We start from the raw sequence: 13,652 nt of genomic DNA, 5'->3' as shown, positions 1-13,652 counted from the left end.
GAGAAGAAAGAAAAAAAACGTAATAGATTTAGGACTATTAAACATTTTTCTTAAATATATAGAATTTGTTTGCGTGTCATTAAGTTATTAAAAAATAATTTTTATTTTTAGTATATTTGACAAAATTTTAATAATAAAAATAAAAATATTAAAAAAATAAAAAATATTTTTTTAAAATAATCTTTTTTACTTAAAAGAAAAGATACTTTTAATATAATAAATAAATAAAAAATTATTTTTATATTGTCGTATCCAAACATAATTGTTAAATAAAAAAAATATTTTTATATGAAACATTCAAATATAAAATTATTTTTATTATTTTAAAATATCTTTAAAAAAATTACTTCAAAAAAGATTTTTCTTAAACCCAAACAAGTTTATTATGGTATAAATTAGACTGAATGTCTCAAACTCAAGTACATTATGTATATTCTGAACTAATCCATTTTAGCTAGTTGTTTTCTCTTCCACATTTCAAACATCCATATCACGAAATTAATCTCTTGGTATGACTTGGTTTGACACAACAGCTTTCTTTTCCTTCAATTCTTCGGTAAGATGTTTTATGGAATCAGAAACTTCAGCTCTGTAGACATAGAACTTCACAACAACCAAGAAAAAGATCAAGTTCAAGAAGTTGAGCACTGCAAGAAGTGCATAATAATAATCAAGATGGGAAGCATTCAAGTTGTTCAAAATCCAGCCTTTGTGTTCACTGCTATGTTCCTTGGTGATGTGTGAAACTGTTGAGAGAACAAAAGTGCTAAGGAAATTCCCAATTCCTAAGGATGTCATGGAATAAGAAGTGCCTAAACTCTTCATGCTCTCTGGTGCTTGATCATAAAAAAACTCAATCTTTGCAACCTCTAAAAATGCATCAGCAGTTCCCATAAGCACAAATTGAGGTAGCAATATGAATATGCTTAGTGGAACTTGTCCTCCATTTTGGACCAACCCATGTTCTTTTGCAACACTAAGCCTATACCTTTCAGTTAAAAATGCAATTACCATAATCACAATGTGAATTACCAGTCCAATTCCCATTCTTTGAAGAAGGGTAATTCCTCTTGGATTGTGGGTTAACTTTTGCATAATCTTCACAAAGAAACGGTCATAGATCACAACACATATGAGCATTGAGAGTGTCACAAATGCACCTAAACTTGCTGGGGGGATACTGAAGCTTCTTCCAATGGCTCTATCAAGTGTTGTTCCTTGTTTCACAAAAAGGGTGTTGATTTGAGCAACCATTGTGCTAGGGACAAATGTGGATACTAAGATTGGGATCATTCTAAGCATTTGTTTTGTCTCCTCCACTTGTGTAACAGGGCATAGCATCCATGCATTATGACTTGAACCAGTATTCACACATGCTTTGTTCAGGAACCTGCATAATCCATTTGTCAACATGTTTTCAAATAATAACATCATTTACCCCCTTGAATTTTAACTCAAGTGTATTTTATATATGAAGTGTATATATACCTTAAACAAAAAATTTAACCTTATCAAAAGACGATTATTGATAAAACGATGGAGGACAATAATGTATATATACCTCAATGTTGGAGTTGAGTCAATTCTGACTTTCGCATTCTTTGCATACTCTTCTAAATCAAGCTCATATAGGTCTTTAGGGTCACTAGGAACAATGACATTCCATTTCCTTATAGAAGCCACAATGACCTTGGCCATTCTAGTGAAGGGACTCCCTGAAGGCAATTTGTGTCTATAGAAGGGTGTCCCTGCAAAAAATATCATAATTGATAATGCAAGGCCAAGAGTTGGAAGACCATACCCTAAAGTCCACCCTACATTATCTTGTATATACACAAGGACAGTGTTTGCAAAGAGGGTCCCAATGAAGATGCTGAACATCCACCAATTGAAGAAGGAGAGTTTGTGGCTCTTTTCTTTTGGATCAAAGTCATCAAATTGGTCAGCACCTATGGTGGAAATGTTGGGTTTGGTCCCACCTGTTCCCAATGCTAGAGTGTAAAGTGCACCATAGAATACAGCTAGGTGAAGTGTTGAGGCCTTTTGGCACTTTGTTACATCAGCTTCATGGCATTGAGGTGGTTTTAGGCTCGGAAGGGAAACTGACAATATCAGTACAGACATACCCTGCTTGCAAATGTGTCAATACACATAAATTAGTTGATTAATAAATTAATTGTTAATTAAACAACATTATCAATTATTTAAGAAGATCCGAATATTTAATAGGCCACCTACCACCTAAAAACATAATGGGCACACTATGACTACGTTTGTTTACAGAGACAGGATACTAAAATAGGGACAAAGAGACATAAAATCGTGTTTAATAGAGAAGATATGGACAGAGACAATGTGTCCAGAGACACTAAATTATTATATTTTGTGTTCATCCTGATAGGAAGGACACATAGACACTAACAAATGATACAATTTATTTTTCATTTTTTCTTTCATTATTTTTGTTAATTTTTTATTATTATAATTTTCGTCTCAAATTTTTTAAATGAAAAAAAAGAGAATAAACTAGATTTTCATAATTTGTTCTAATTTATTACCAAACAGGATACAAAAACACAATTTTGTGTCTCTGTCTTTTATGTCTTGTTCTCAATGTCTTGTCCTGTACTGTTTTCAAAAACAAACGCAGCCTATGTATAATATATATTTGTGTCTTACATGCTCCGTATTCGACACTCGAAGATATTCGTATAGAATAATGTTACACATTTAAGTAATTTTTTTTGTTAATTAAGTCTAACTAAATTAGCGTAATTTAATAAAAATTAGTTATGACTAATATTATGATAATACATCATCTTAAGCGATTTTTAGAATTATTTTTTATTTATTTTCTTAGGTTTCAATCAAAATTCTTATGTTTTGTAATAGAATTTAATAAATAATCAAATACTTAGAATTGAGATAGTCTTTTTATGTTTACAAGAGTTTTCGGTTAAAAAACAAGCAAGAAATGAAGCATTTTCACAATGAAAAACACAAAGGCAGCAAAAGCATAACCTAAAGAAAGCGTGTCCTAAGAAAAAGTAGGGCCAAAACAACACGCACACCTAGCGAACCTTTCCCAGGCCTGGAGGACCTTCCCCCCACGCTCGATGGATTGGCCTCACGCCCAGCAGCCTTCCATCCACGCCCGGCGGACTCCATGCATGACTCCAGCATGCCCGACGGCTTGTCTCCACGCACATCCGGCGGGCCTGCACCCCTAGAAGTGTAATTTTGGGCTTTTCCCAAAAATTTTTTAATCCAAGCTAGTTTAAAAGTAATTACAATTCTCATGATTCAATAATTAAGGCCTAACTTTTATTATTTACATCGTTACAGGCCTTAATCACATCTAAAATGTTGAAGACTCTAAAAAATTAGTTATTAATTCTTTCTAAAAACATAAGAGATTCAGTTGTTAGATTTAATTTGACTTAGTGTTTTGAATTTATAAGTTAGTAATTAGTTAGCTTATCCTTTTATTTGAAAGATAAGATCTTTCCAAAAGATAAAATTAGTTTAGTTTGAATTTGAATTCTAAAATTTATGATATAAATAAGTGAACCTTATTCACAGAAAGGGAGATTCATGCTCTTCTGTAATCTCTTTTCATTGTTTTCTTTTTTTTTCCATAGGTAATTAATCCTTTGTTAAAGGGTTAGGAGCTCTGTATATATTTTATATGGGTTATTAATCTACATTTATTTTAGGTGAAATTACACAGTTGGTCTCTATACTTTTGGTGAAATTGCAAATTGGTTCTTACATTTTAAAAATTTGTAATTGGGTTCCTAAAGATAATTAAAATTTGTAATTTAGTCCCCGCCGTTCAAAAAGTATTTGATTTAACAGAATATTCTTAGAATATTCTCTATTTTGAACATGTGACCTGCACATGTTTGCAATAGGGACCAATTTGTAACTTTAGTGAAAGTATAGAGACCAACCGTGTAATTTAACCATTTGAAAATGATCAAAAATTTTCTAGACTATTTGAATCACCCTATCCCTCCCCAGCTCTCTCACTCTCACTTTTTCACTTTCCAAAATGGCACCCCAACCCCAACGCTCTCTGTCTCTCACCTCGACTCACCATCGTTGTGCCTCTTGCCTCCATCACCACGCCGAATTCACTAATAAATTGAGTTGCTATTTTTGTATTGATTTGCTACTATTTTTTTCTTAGACATTAAATTGTTCGCTTTGAACATGTTTGGGATTGGAATTGTTCTCTTTCATTTATCATCAGTGTTCAGTATTGGGATTGGAAGAGAAAAAAAGTTGTCGGATGAGAGAGGTGAGATGGAGAAAGGAGGCGAGACCCGACTCGTGAGCACAAATGCGGTGGATCCGGTGTAGCGACGGTGAACCGAGGTGAGAGATAGAGAGCCGTGGGGTTCGGGTGTCATTTTAGAAAGTGAGAAAGTGAGAGTGAGAGAGTTGGGGAGGGACGGGGTAGGTTCAGATAGCTTAGGGAGTTTTTGGTCACTTCAAATGATCAAATTATACAGTTGGTCCCCATATTTTCACTAAAATTACAAATTGGTCCCTGTTGTCAAACATGTGCAGGTCACATGTTCAAAATAGAGAATATTCTGAGAATATTCTATTAAATCAAACACTTTTTAAACGGCGGAGACTAAATTGCAAATTTTAATTCTCTTTAGGGACCCAATTATAAACTTTTAAAGTATAAGGACTAATTTGCAATTTCACTGAAAATGTAGGGACCAACTATGTAATTTAACCTTTATTTTATTTTGAAGTTGTGTATTGATCTATTTCATGATTGAGTTATTCATTCTTCATTCGGATTAGTGGTATCAAAAGGTATGCTAATATATTTTGAATTCTTTTATTATAATTGAAAAATTTGATATTTGAATTAAAGCTTGAAAACTTTTTCATATAACTTTTTAAATTCAGTTAGAAATAGTGGTTCAATTAATTAGTGTGCGACATATACATAATTTTCAATCACTCTAATTTTGAATAAGTGACGTATAATTTGAATTAGTACAATTTTTGAAAATTGTGTTTTCTTCTAAGATTTAGCTAGACAGGACTAGTTTAAATATATGACATATAATTCAAACTAAGGACTACTTTTAAATCTTATTTGAATCTGAAATCAGTTTTTTGTGTTTAATCTCTTGATTAATTAATTAATGACTAATTAATACTTGAAAAACTGAGGAACCAAGGAATTGAAAATCAGTTACTATAGATTTGTCGTGAAAGATCTTTGTAAACTTTAAAATAAATAAACAAGGTTTGATTTCTCTAAAAGTATAAACATCTCCGAAATCCTTGACTCTCACTATCACTGCCTTCTGAAATCAACATTCAAGTCTCTGTCCATAAGCATTTTAACCCTCAAAATTTAAAGATTCTTCATTAATCTAGGTTAATTTAATCTAGGATTTTGCTAGGTAGACAACTTTAAAATAAATAAACAAGGTTTGATTTCTCTAAAAGTATAAGAATCTCTGAAGTTCTTGACTCTCACTATCACTGCTTTCTTAAATCAACATTCAAGTCTCTGTCCGTAGGCATTTTAACCCTCAAGATTCAAAGATTCTTCATTAATCTAGGTTATTTTAATTTAGGACTTTGTTAGGTAGACAATAATTTTTGTTAACAATAGGCTCTAAAATTGGCCCAATAAAGTAAAAACACACTACACTTCCAAATTACCCACCTAAATTTTAATATTAGAATAACCATTCGCACACCTATTGAATTGAACATCTGATATATCCATTGTTCACATTGCTTAATATTTTTATTGTCTACCTATATTTTTCCTTTAATCTAATTAGGTATTTAATCTGATATTTACTTGCCCAATCTTTTAATTCTCGTGAAAACGATATTCACTCATCATGATAGTACTTAAATGATCCGGTGTACTTGTCGGTATTTATAAACTTTAATTTTTACTTATCATATTATTTTAAATTTTATTATTTAACTTGATTGAATTTAGTTTATAAAAAAATTTAGATGTATAATATTACTCATTTATATATATATGCATGTTATATGTATGATAATGTCTTTGATTAGTTATGTTTTTCTTCATAATTTAAAGTATAAAATATTAGCACTATGAATTTTATATATGCTTAAATACTATACAACTTGAAAGTATACATATATGTATTATTATCATATTACGTATGTCTCATTTTGAAAATTTTAGTGTTTTTGTATCTATATATATCCCTGTCATATTCACTGTATATATGAAAAAATATAAGAATTTGTTTGAATATTATTAAATCATTAAAAAAGATTTTTTTAACATATTTAACAAATTTTTTATAATAAAAAAATTAAAAAATAAAAAAGATATTTTTTAAAAATTATAATGTATATTTTTTGTTTTTAAAATATTTTTTATTAAAAAATATATTTTAATATAATAAATAAATAAATTTATATTATTATATTTAAATAAAATTGATAAATAATAAAAAATATTTTAATATAAAATATTTAAACATCAAATTATTTTTATTATTTCAAAAAATCTTTTAAAAAAATTCAAATAAAAAATATTTTTTTTTGAGTAGCTCAAAACTTATAAATCGTAAGACTAATTAACATATATAATGATTAAAAGATGGTTCTTTTTCATACTTCCTCTAACTATAAGGGTAAAAATTAACTCTTTTAGTTGACATTATTTAAGATTAAATATGTGTCAATTTAATGTTATATCATCAACAAATAATTAAACTATATTTTAAATACCAGCATTTGCATTTATATATTTTTTCTTATACTTTCACCCAAATATTAATAAGATTTAAAAATATATCTTATGTTATCTTATATTAAAATGTTTTTCTAATTAAGTATAAAAATATTAAAATATCTTTTTCAGTAATATTGAAAAAGGACTAAAGTACTTTTTTTTATACTTTGACATAAAAATAAACTTTTAGGATTAAATTAAAAAAAAAACTAAAATATCTATTTAAATCAAAATTTGAATTTGACTTTAAAAAGACTAAAATATCCACAGATTATATTTAAGAGGCTAAAATATTCTTTTAATATTAATTTTAAAAAGACTAAAATACTTTTATAGTTCATTTTAAAAGACTAAAAATAGTAAAATAACGTTTTAGTGTTAATGTTAAAAAGACTAAAATACTCTTATAATTAATTTTCAAATATCTAAAAGACTCCTTTAGAATTCAGCATGTTGAATTGTATATATTTAAATATTTAAAAAGAATAAAATGTTCCTATAATTCATTTTTAAAATCAACAAAAAAAACCTTGAGGAATAATTTTAAAATATTAAAATACCTTATATGATTAATTATTATTCTTTGAGATATTAGACACTTAAATTTAATTTGAATTTATAAAGACTAATTGAATTGATTTTACATTAAATTGACAATGTTCAACTTTAAATAATTAATAAATCAAACAAGGTATATATAAAAAATATGCTATTAAACTAATTAACTACCTATATAAAATACATGTTAAAATACAAAATGTATATTGAATGAGTTAAACATTATATATATTCATGATATATTTATATATATACATGATGACTAATTTGTAGTATGCAGATATTATTTTTATTAAACAATACCAACTAATAAAAGGAATAACTTTTACCCTTAATATAATTAAGTTATTACAGGATCGGAGAAATCACCCAATTAAAATTATTTGGTTGCTACTGGAGCTTTGCATTTTCTTGTTCAAAGCATTCAAAATTTATGCTGTGTCTCCTAATTAGTAATTACTATGAAGTAATTCAACATGCTTTTTTTCCCCATTCTTCTTTATTTAGTGACCTGAGTTAGTTATGCAAGTTATAAAGATGGGGATGGATGTTTCTTGTCCCTCTTATTATATATGATTTGTCTAAGTAAAATTTTTTAAAAAATGAATTTTTTTTAAAATACGTTATTTAAAGAGGTAAAAACATGTTTTGATCTAAAATTAACTGACACAGTTACACGTCGTTTTAAAATGAAATGATATGAAACTAAAATTGGTATTAAATTAAATTAATTAACTTGTTGGTTCATCGGAATGTTTTTTTTTTTTTTAATTTTAAGTAACCAATAAATATGTTTCCATGACAACTGACCTACAAGTTACGTTTAATTTAATTTTTGGTATGAAAAGAAGACTTTTCTTAAAAAATAATGATATATATACTATTAAGTTATTTAGTCTCTGTAATTTACTAATTTTCTTCAGCAACAAATGCTTTGAAAATCAGAGCATGGCTGAAATGTCAACATTATTAGTCCACTAGTAGCAAACATATGGTATATGAAAGTCAAGCCCAAATTTGTGTCCTTATTTTTCATTTATGAATGGAAGGACAAGAAGCTATTAAATATAGAAAAAGTATAGGTAACTAATAATATTTTTGAATAATATGTGAACAATGTAAATTAATAGAGTTAAAAGAGTAAATTTAATAAATATCATTAAATTAGAGTGTAATGTACTTATATTTAATTGATGATTGTTCATGTTGTTCAAGATAATCATTATTTACCTAACACTATCCATATATCTATTGAAAAGAGAAAAATGTATATAGTCTTTAATTATGCAAACCCTAAAAGTCAATTTATTAAGCCAGCGTTAATTTTCTTCTTTTGGTGCTATATATATAATGCATGGTTATCACAAATTTACAGTTTACTTAATTAGGAAAATTATTTTATTAAATATTTTTTTTATGAGATTTGTTAAATAAAGTTGCTTATATTTTCTTTTTTTCATGTAACACTGGCCTCTTTCAAAATTTATTATAAATTACTTTAGAACGAAAAAGGTACTTCCTCCAGTACTTAAAATAAAAGATGTTTAGAAAAATCTTGATGAAAATTAATTATATATATTTCACATTTAAGACTTCTATATTTTCAGCTCGTGCTGCTTTAAGTCAATACCATATATATATATATATCAATGAGGGTAAGTACTATATCTTAGACAGAGAGAAATAAAAGTCCACCATAAATTGATTAGTTTAGGAGTTGGGAGTTGAAAACCTCGAACATGTCATGGACGAGAGATTAATATGTAGTTATATACTACTGCCTGTTCTTATTTGGCGGCTGGAAAGTCCAATGAACATTTATTACAGAAACAATTGAAGTGTATATACAGTACATGAAGTTAGATAGAGACACAAAGAAATAACGATAAATTAAAGGTTAAGGTTTTTAAATGGAAAAAGTGTAGATGATGAAGTATTTTATTTAATAAATATATTGAAAATTTTAAACTTAATTATAGTCCAAGTCCAACCATCGATGAAAATTTTTCATATTTTATAAAATAATTCATGCCCTAATCACTATTATTTTTCTTATAATTTTTATTCTTATTATGAACCTAAAAATACGACAAAATTATCAAATTATTAGGAAAAATAATACTCAATAAAACATATATATATAATGAAACTAATTATTCTAAAATTTAAAATAATAATTTAAAATCTTTATCATTTATGGATAACTTTGCAGAGATTTAGTTTTTTAAAGATTTTAAATTATATTAAAAAAATATGTTGGAATGACAACCAAATCCAAATTTTAGTAGATTTGTCAAACGAATTAATATATTTAGATGTAGAAAATACTTTTCCTGTTCCTTTTTCTTTCAAATAGCAACTTTGTCATTGCCATGTGACTGATGAATAGTTTACTATCATAATATGATATTTTAATTTAAAAAATAAATAGAAATGCGAGAGAAAGAAAAGCATGAAAATAACGCATACCAAGAGATAGATGATAGAGGCAACGAGAAAGGTCCAATAGCGACCAAGATGAGCATCGGCAATGTAGGCACCAAATATGGGAGTAATCCAAATGGTGCCAACCCAGTTTGTTACATTATTCGAAGCTGTAACAGTTCCTTGATGAAGCTTCTTTGTCAGATACAATATCAGATTTGATGATATTCCATAATATGCCATCCTTTCGAATATCTCGTATACTGCATATGCATTTACCATTATTCATTAATATATATCATCTTATTCTTCAATAGTCAACCAAAAATCAATCAATCCAATCTTAGCAATCAATCCAAACATTAGATATAATAATTTATGTATTTATTTTTTTTCACTCAAATTTAAAAAAAAAATAATTTTATGTTATGATATTAAAATTTTTATATCCTAAAAATTTAGAGTTTAATTTTTAGTAACCTAAAATAAATATTAGGATAAAACAAATGAAAAAAAAATCTATGCTAAAAATTTACAAAAACCAACAAAAAAATTAGTGTAAAAAAATATAATAGAGATATAAATATTTATGTTTTTGTTTCTATCCGTTTTTTAGGATAAAACAAATAAAAAAAATTTATGCTAAAAATATAAAAAAATCAACAAAAAAAGTTTGTATAAAAAGATATAATAGAAATATAATTATTTATGTATCTCTTTTTTATCAGCTTAATTTTTAAAATAAGTAGTGATTTTATGATATTTTATTAATATTTTATTTTTTTAGTATTTTTTATTCTTTCATTTTATGAAAAAATAGAAAAAGTAATAATATTTATTTATATTATTTTAAAAATACAAAAGATTGAAAATGTAAAATAGATTCTAGGTTTTTTTGCAATATTATACATATAGCCGCTTATATTGCCCGACCTGCTAATTTTAGTTTGACTGAAAATATTACTATTGACATATTATACTACTGCTATTCTGACAAATTTATAAAATTATATTTAATTAGTCTTTTCCTCTACGTATATTTTCTAAACACGATGAAACATTTCTTTTAACAACAACTTATTAATAACTTAATTATTAGATTGTAAAACATTAAATAAATATTCTTTATGTGATTAAGTATTAAATTATTTTTCAGTATAATTAAACTAAAATTAGCAGGTCCGTCCGGCAATATAAGATATGATGTAACTAATTTATTGCCATATTATTAATAAGATGTGATGTAACGAATTTATATTGTAAAACATTAAATACATGTTCTTTATGTGATTAAGAATTACACCCCTTATCTAGAAAAATATTAAAAAAAAAAGAAATGATATTGTTATATCCACATAAAACTGCTATTATATATCACAGTATTATAGTCTAAAAAACTTAGCTTTATAAGTATGAATTACTGTGTAATGATTATATAATGTACTGAAAAATAAAAAATCTCTATATAGTACTAATTTTAACGTTACATTTAAGAACAGCTCAACTGTTTTAGATTCTTCTTTTGTGGCGATCGATCACAACATTAAAGTATATGCAATAATAATTGTTCTCTTTTTTACGTTGATGAGTGCTGTATAATTAGGTAACGGTACTAGAAATAAATAGTTCTACCTAACAACCTATAGCATACCAATAGTCGTCCAATATTATTCAGTTGGAATAAAATCGCTACAACGAACAAATTAATATAAATTATGAGAATATATTTATTGGTACAATAAGTTTGGGGCGCAGCCTAATAATAATAATAATAATAATAATAATAATAATAATAATAATAATGGTAAGCTTAATCAAAATAAGAAGTATATCTTACATTTTAATTAAGAAGTTTTGGATTTAAATCATAAAAAAATTATATTTATGAATATATGTAATAAACATTTTAAGAAAAATAAAATTTATAAACCAAATCATTCTGAATTCCACATTTTATAAAGAAGGGCCTAGAAAAGCAGTCATAGACTCGTAGTACAAGAATAGTAAAAATATCTTTAATTTGGCCTCTTTCTGTGGATAATTTTGGGTGTGGATCGAAACTGTTCAGCCGGATGTATAAATTTGATTAGGTAATGTTAGTGAAAAATATGGTAAGTGACAACTGACAAGTTTCTTTGTCTTACTTCTCACATGTTTTTAATTGTTTATAATTAAAGATAATAAATTAGGTTATTTTAAAGTAAAAGATTACAAAAAATTATCACAAAATTATTTATTTCAAAATTATTTATCATATCAATAATTATATATTTAATAGAATCATTATATAAATTTAAGTTACTATATCAGTATATATGCTAATCGATAATTAATTCTAAAAGTATAATTAAAATATATTTAAAATATTAAAAAAATATTAAAATAATAAAATTTCAGAAATATTTTAAAAAATATTTAAAAAATTTTAAGGACAAAATTACAATTTATCCTCATAAAAAAAATAGTTACATCATATCTTATTGATATCAATATTTTAGTGGATACAATGTATTTCTTTTGTATAAATTAAGCTAAGAGACAATTCAAGTTTCTTTTTTTTATATAATCCCGTTAGATAACTAACAAAAATCTAATCAACAATAAATTAATAAATATTTTTAAATTATATTCTATATTAATTAATTAATCATTATTAATTAGTGATATTTAAATTATATTTTTTAAAAATATAAAATTATTAATTATGAATTACAATTGTTTAAAATTGATTAGTTAAAAATTTTTTACCTATACTTTTCTTTTTACATATTATAAGTTTTGACACTAAAAGAACAAGAAGTATACCACACATCTCTTTATGTGTTAATACTAGGCTTCAAATGATTGTAGTGAATTTACATATGTTTATGTCATGGGTAAATGTCTGTAGACTAAGAATTTTCGGCTCCTCCTCAAAAATGTTCTAGCTGAATCTTTTGTATAAACAAATTATGTATATGTATGGCGCGAAGCAAACATATTTGACCAAGATTACAGAACTCAAGGAGAAGAAAACCTTTATTATCGAAGAGATTTGTTATTTTTAAATATAATTATTTATGTATTTTGATGAGTTTAAAATTTTTGAAAATTAATTTATCATATAATATTATTATTTTTATAGCTAAATATTCAGAGTTTAATCTTGTTATTTTCAAAAAAAATTAACATAAAATAATTTAAAAAGGAAAAGACCTATATATACTTTCGTGTACGATTTGATAGTTTTTTTTTTATACTCACTGTTTACTCTATAATATACACTGTTCCTGTTGAAACATTTAACTTTTAAAAAAAAATCCATATATTATATAAAAATAATGGAACAGAGAGAGAGAGAGAGATATAGAGAGAGAGAGAGTTACCGACAACAAAGGAGCAAGCTTTCCAGCGACCCCTTTTGGATTTGAGAACAGGGTTTCCTTTAAGATCTACACTACCATCTTGTGTATACTCACTACTACTACTCATCACTACTCTACCCTCTTCCATATTAACACTCATGAACTTGCTTGATTATATCAAAAGAGAAAGAAAAGAAGGAAGCAGTAACATACAGAAGCTAGCTAGTGTTTGTTTCGTACGCAAAGACGAGTATTGTATTTGCCCCTTTAGCACTTAGAATCCAACCTTTAATTTATATATATAAAGGATCTTGCATTCTAGATGCTTTTGTTGCTCTCTACCGGGGCCCATACGGTTATTTATATAAAAGTTAGGATATACTTATGCTTATGTACTGAAATCAATTACCGAACTTTATTATTAACATAAAATATAAATTAAAATATAAAAATATATATTAAAAATAAATTAAATTATATATATTTATATATAAATATATAAGAGTTAATTTCACTAAAGTTATACTATTTATATATTCATTAAAAAAATGTATTTT

General features: G+C 26.0%; 1 protein-coding gene across 2 annotated transcripts; it reads right to left on the bottom strand.

The window, feature by feature from the left end:
• Nucleotides 1–405: 405 nt before the first annotated feature.
• LOC130961398 (protein NRT1/ PTR FAMILY 5.2-like) lies at nucleotides 406–13,353 on the bottom strand. 2 transcript variants are annotated; one of them, XM_057887261.1, is made up of 5 exons: nucleotides 13,117–13,353; nucleotides 9,797–10,014; nucleotides 3,081–3,218; nucleotides 1,562–2,127; nucleotides 406–1,390 (listed from the first exon to the last, which is right to left on the bottom strand). In XM_057887261.1, the coding sequence occupies exons 1-5, from the start codon at nucleotides 13,253–13,255 to the stop codon at nucleotides 499–501; spliced, it is 1,953 nt and encodes a 650-aa protein (XP_057743244.1). In that variant the 5' UTR covers nucleotides 13,256–13,353; the 3' UTR covers nucleotides 406–498. The 2 variants fall into 2 exon arrangements, with proteins under 2 accessions (XP_057743244.1, XP_057743245.1); XM_057887262.1 differs by lacking the exon at nucleotides 3,081–3,218.
• Between the last annotated feature and the right edge of the window lie 299 nt (nucleotides 13,354–13,652).

The sequence above is a fragment of the Arachis stenosperma genome, chromosome 2, assembly GCF_014773155.1.
Source record: "Arachis stenosperma cultivar V10309 chromosome 2, arast.V10309.gnm1.PFL2, whole genome shotgun sequence".
NCBI classification, from domain to species: Eukaryota; Viridiplantae; Streptophyta; class Magnoliopsida; order Fabales; family Fabaceae; genus Arachis; species Arachis stenosperma.
This window is presented reverse-complemented; position numbering and strand designations above follow the sequence as displayed.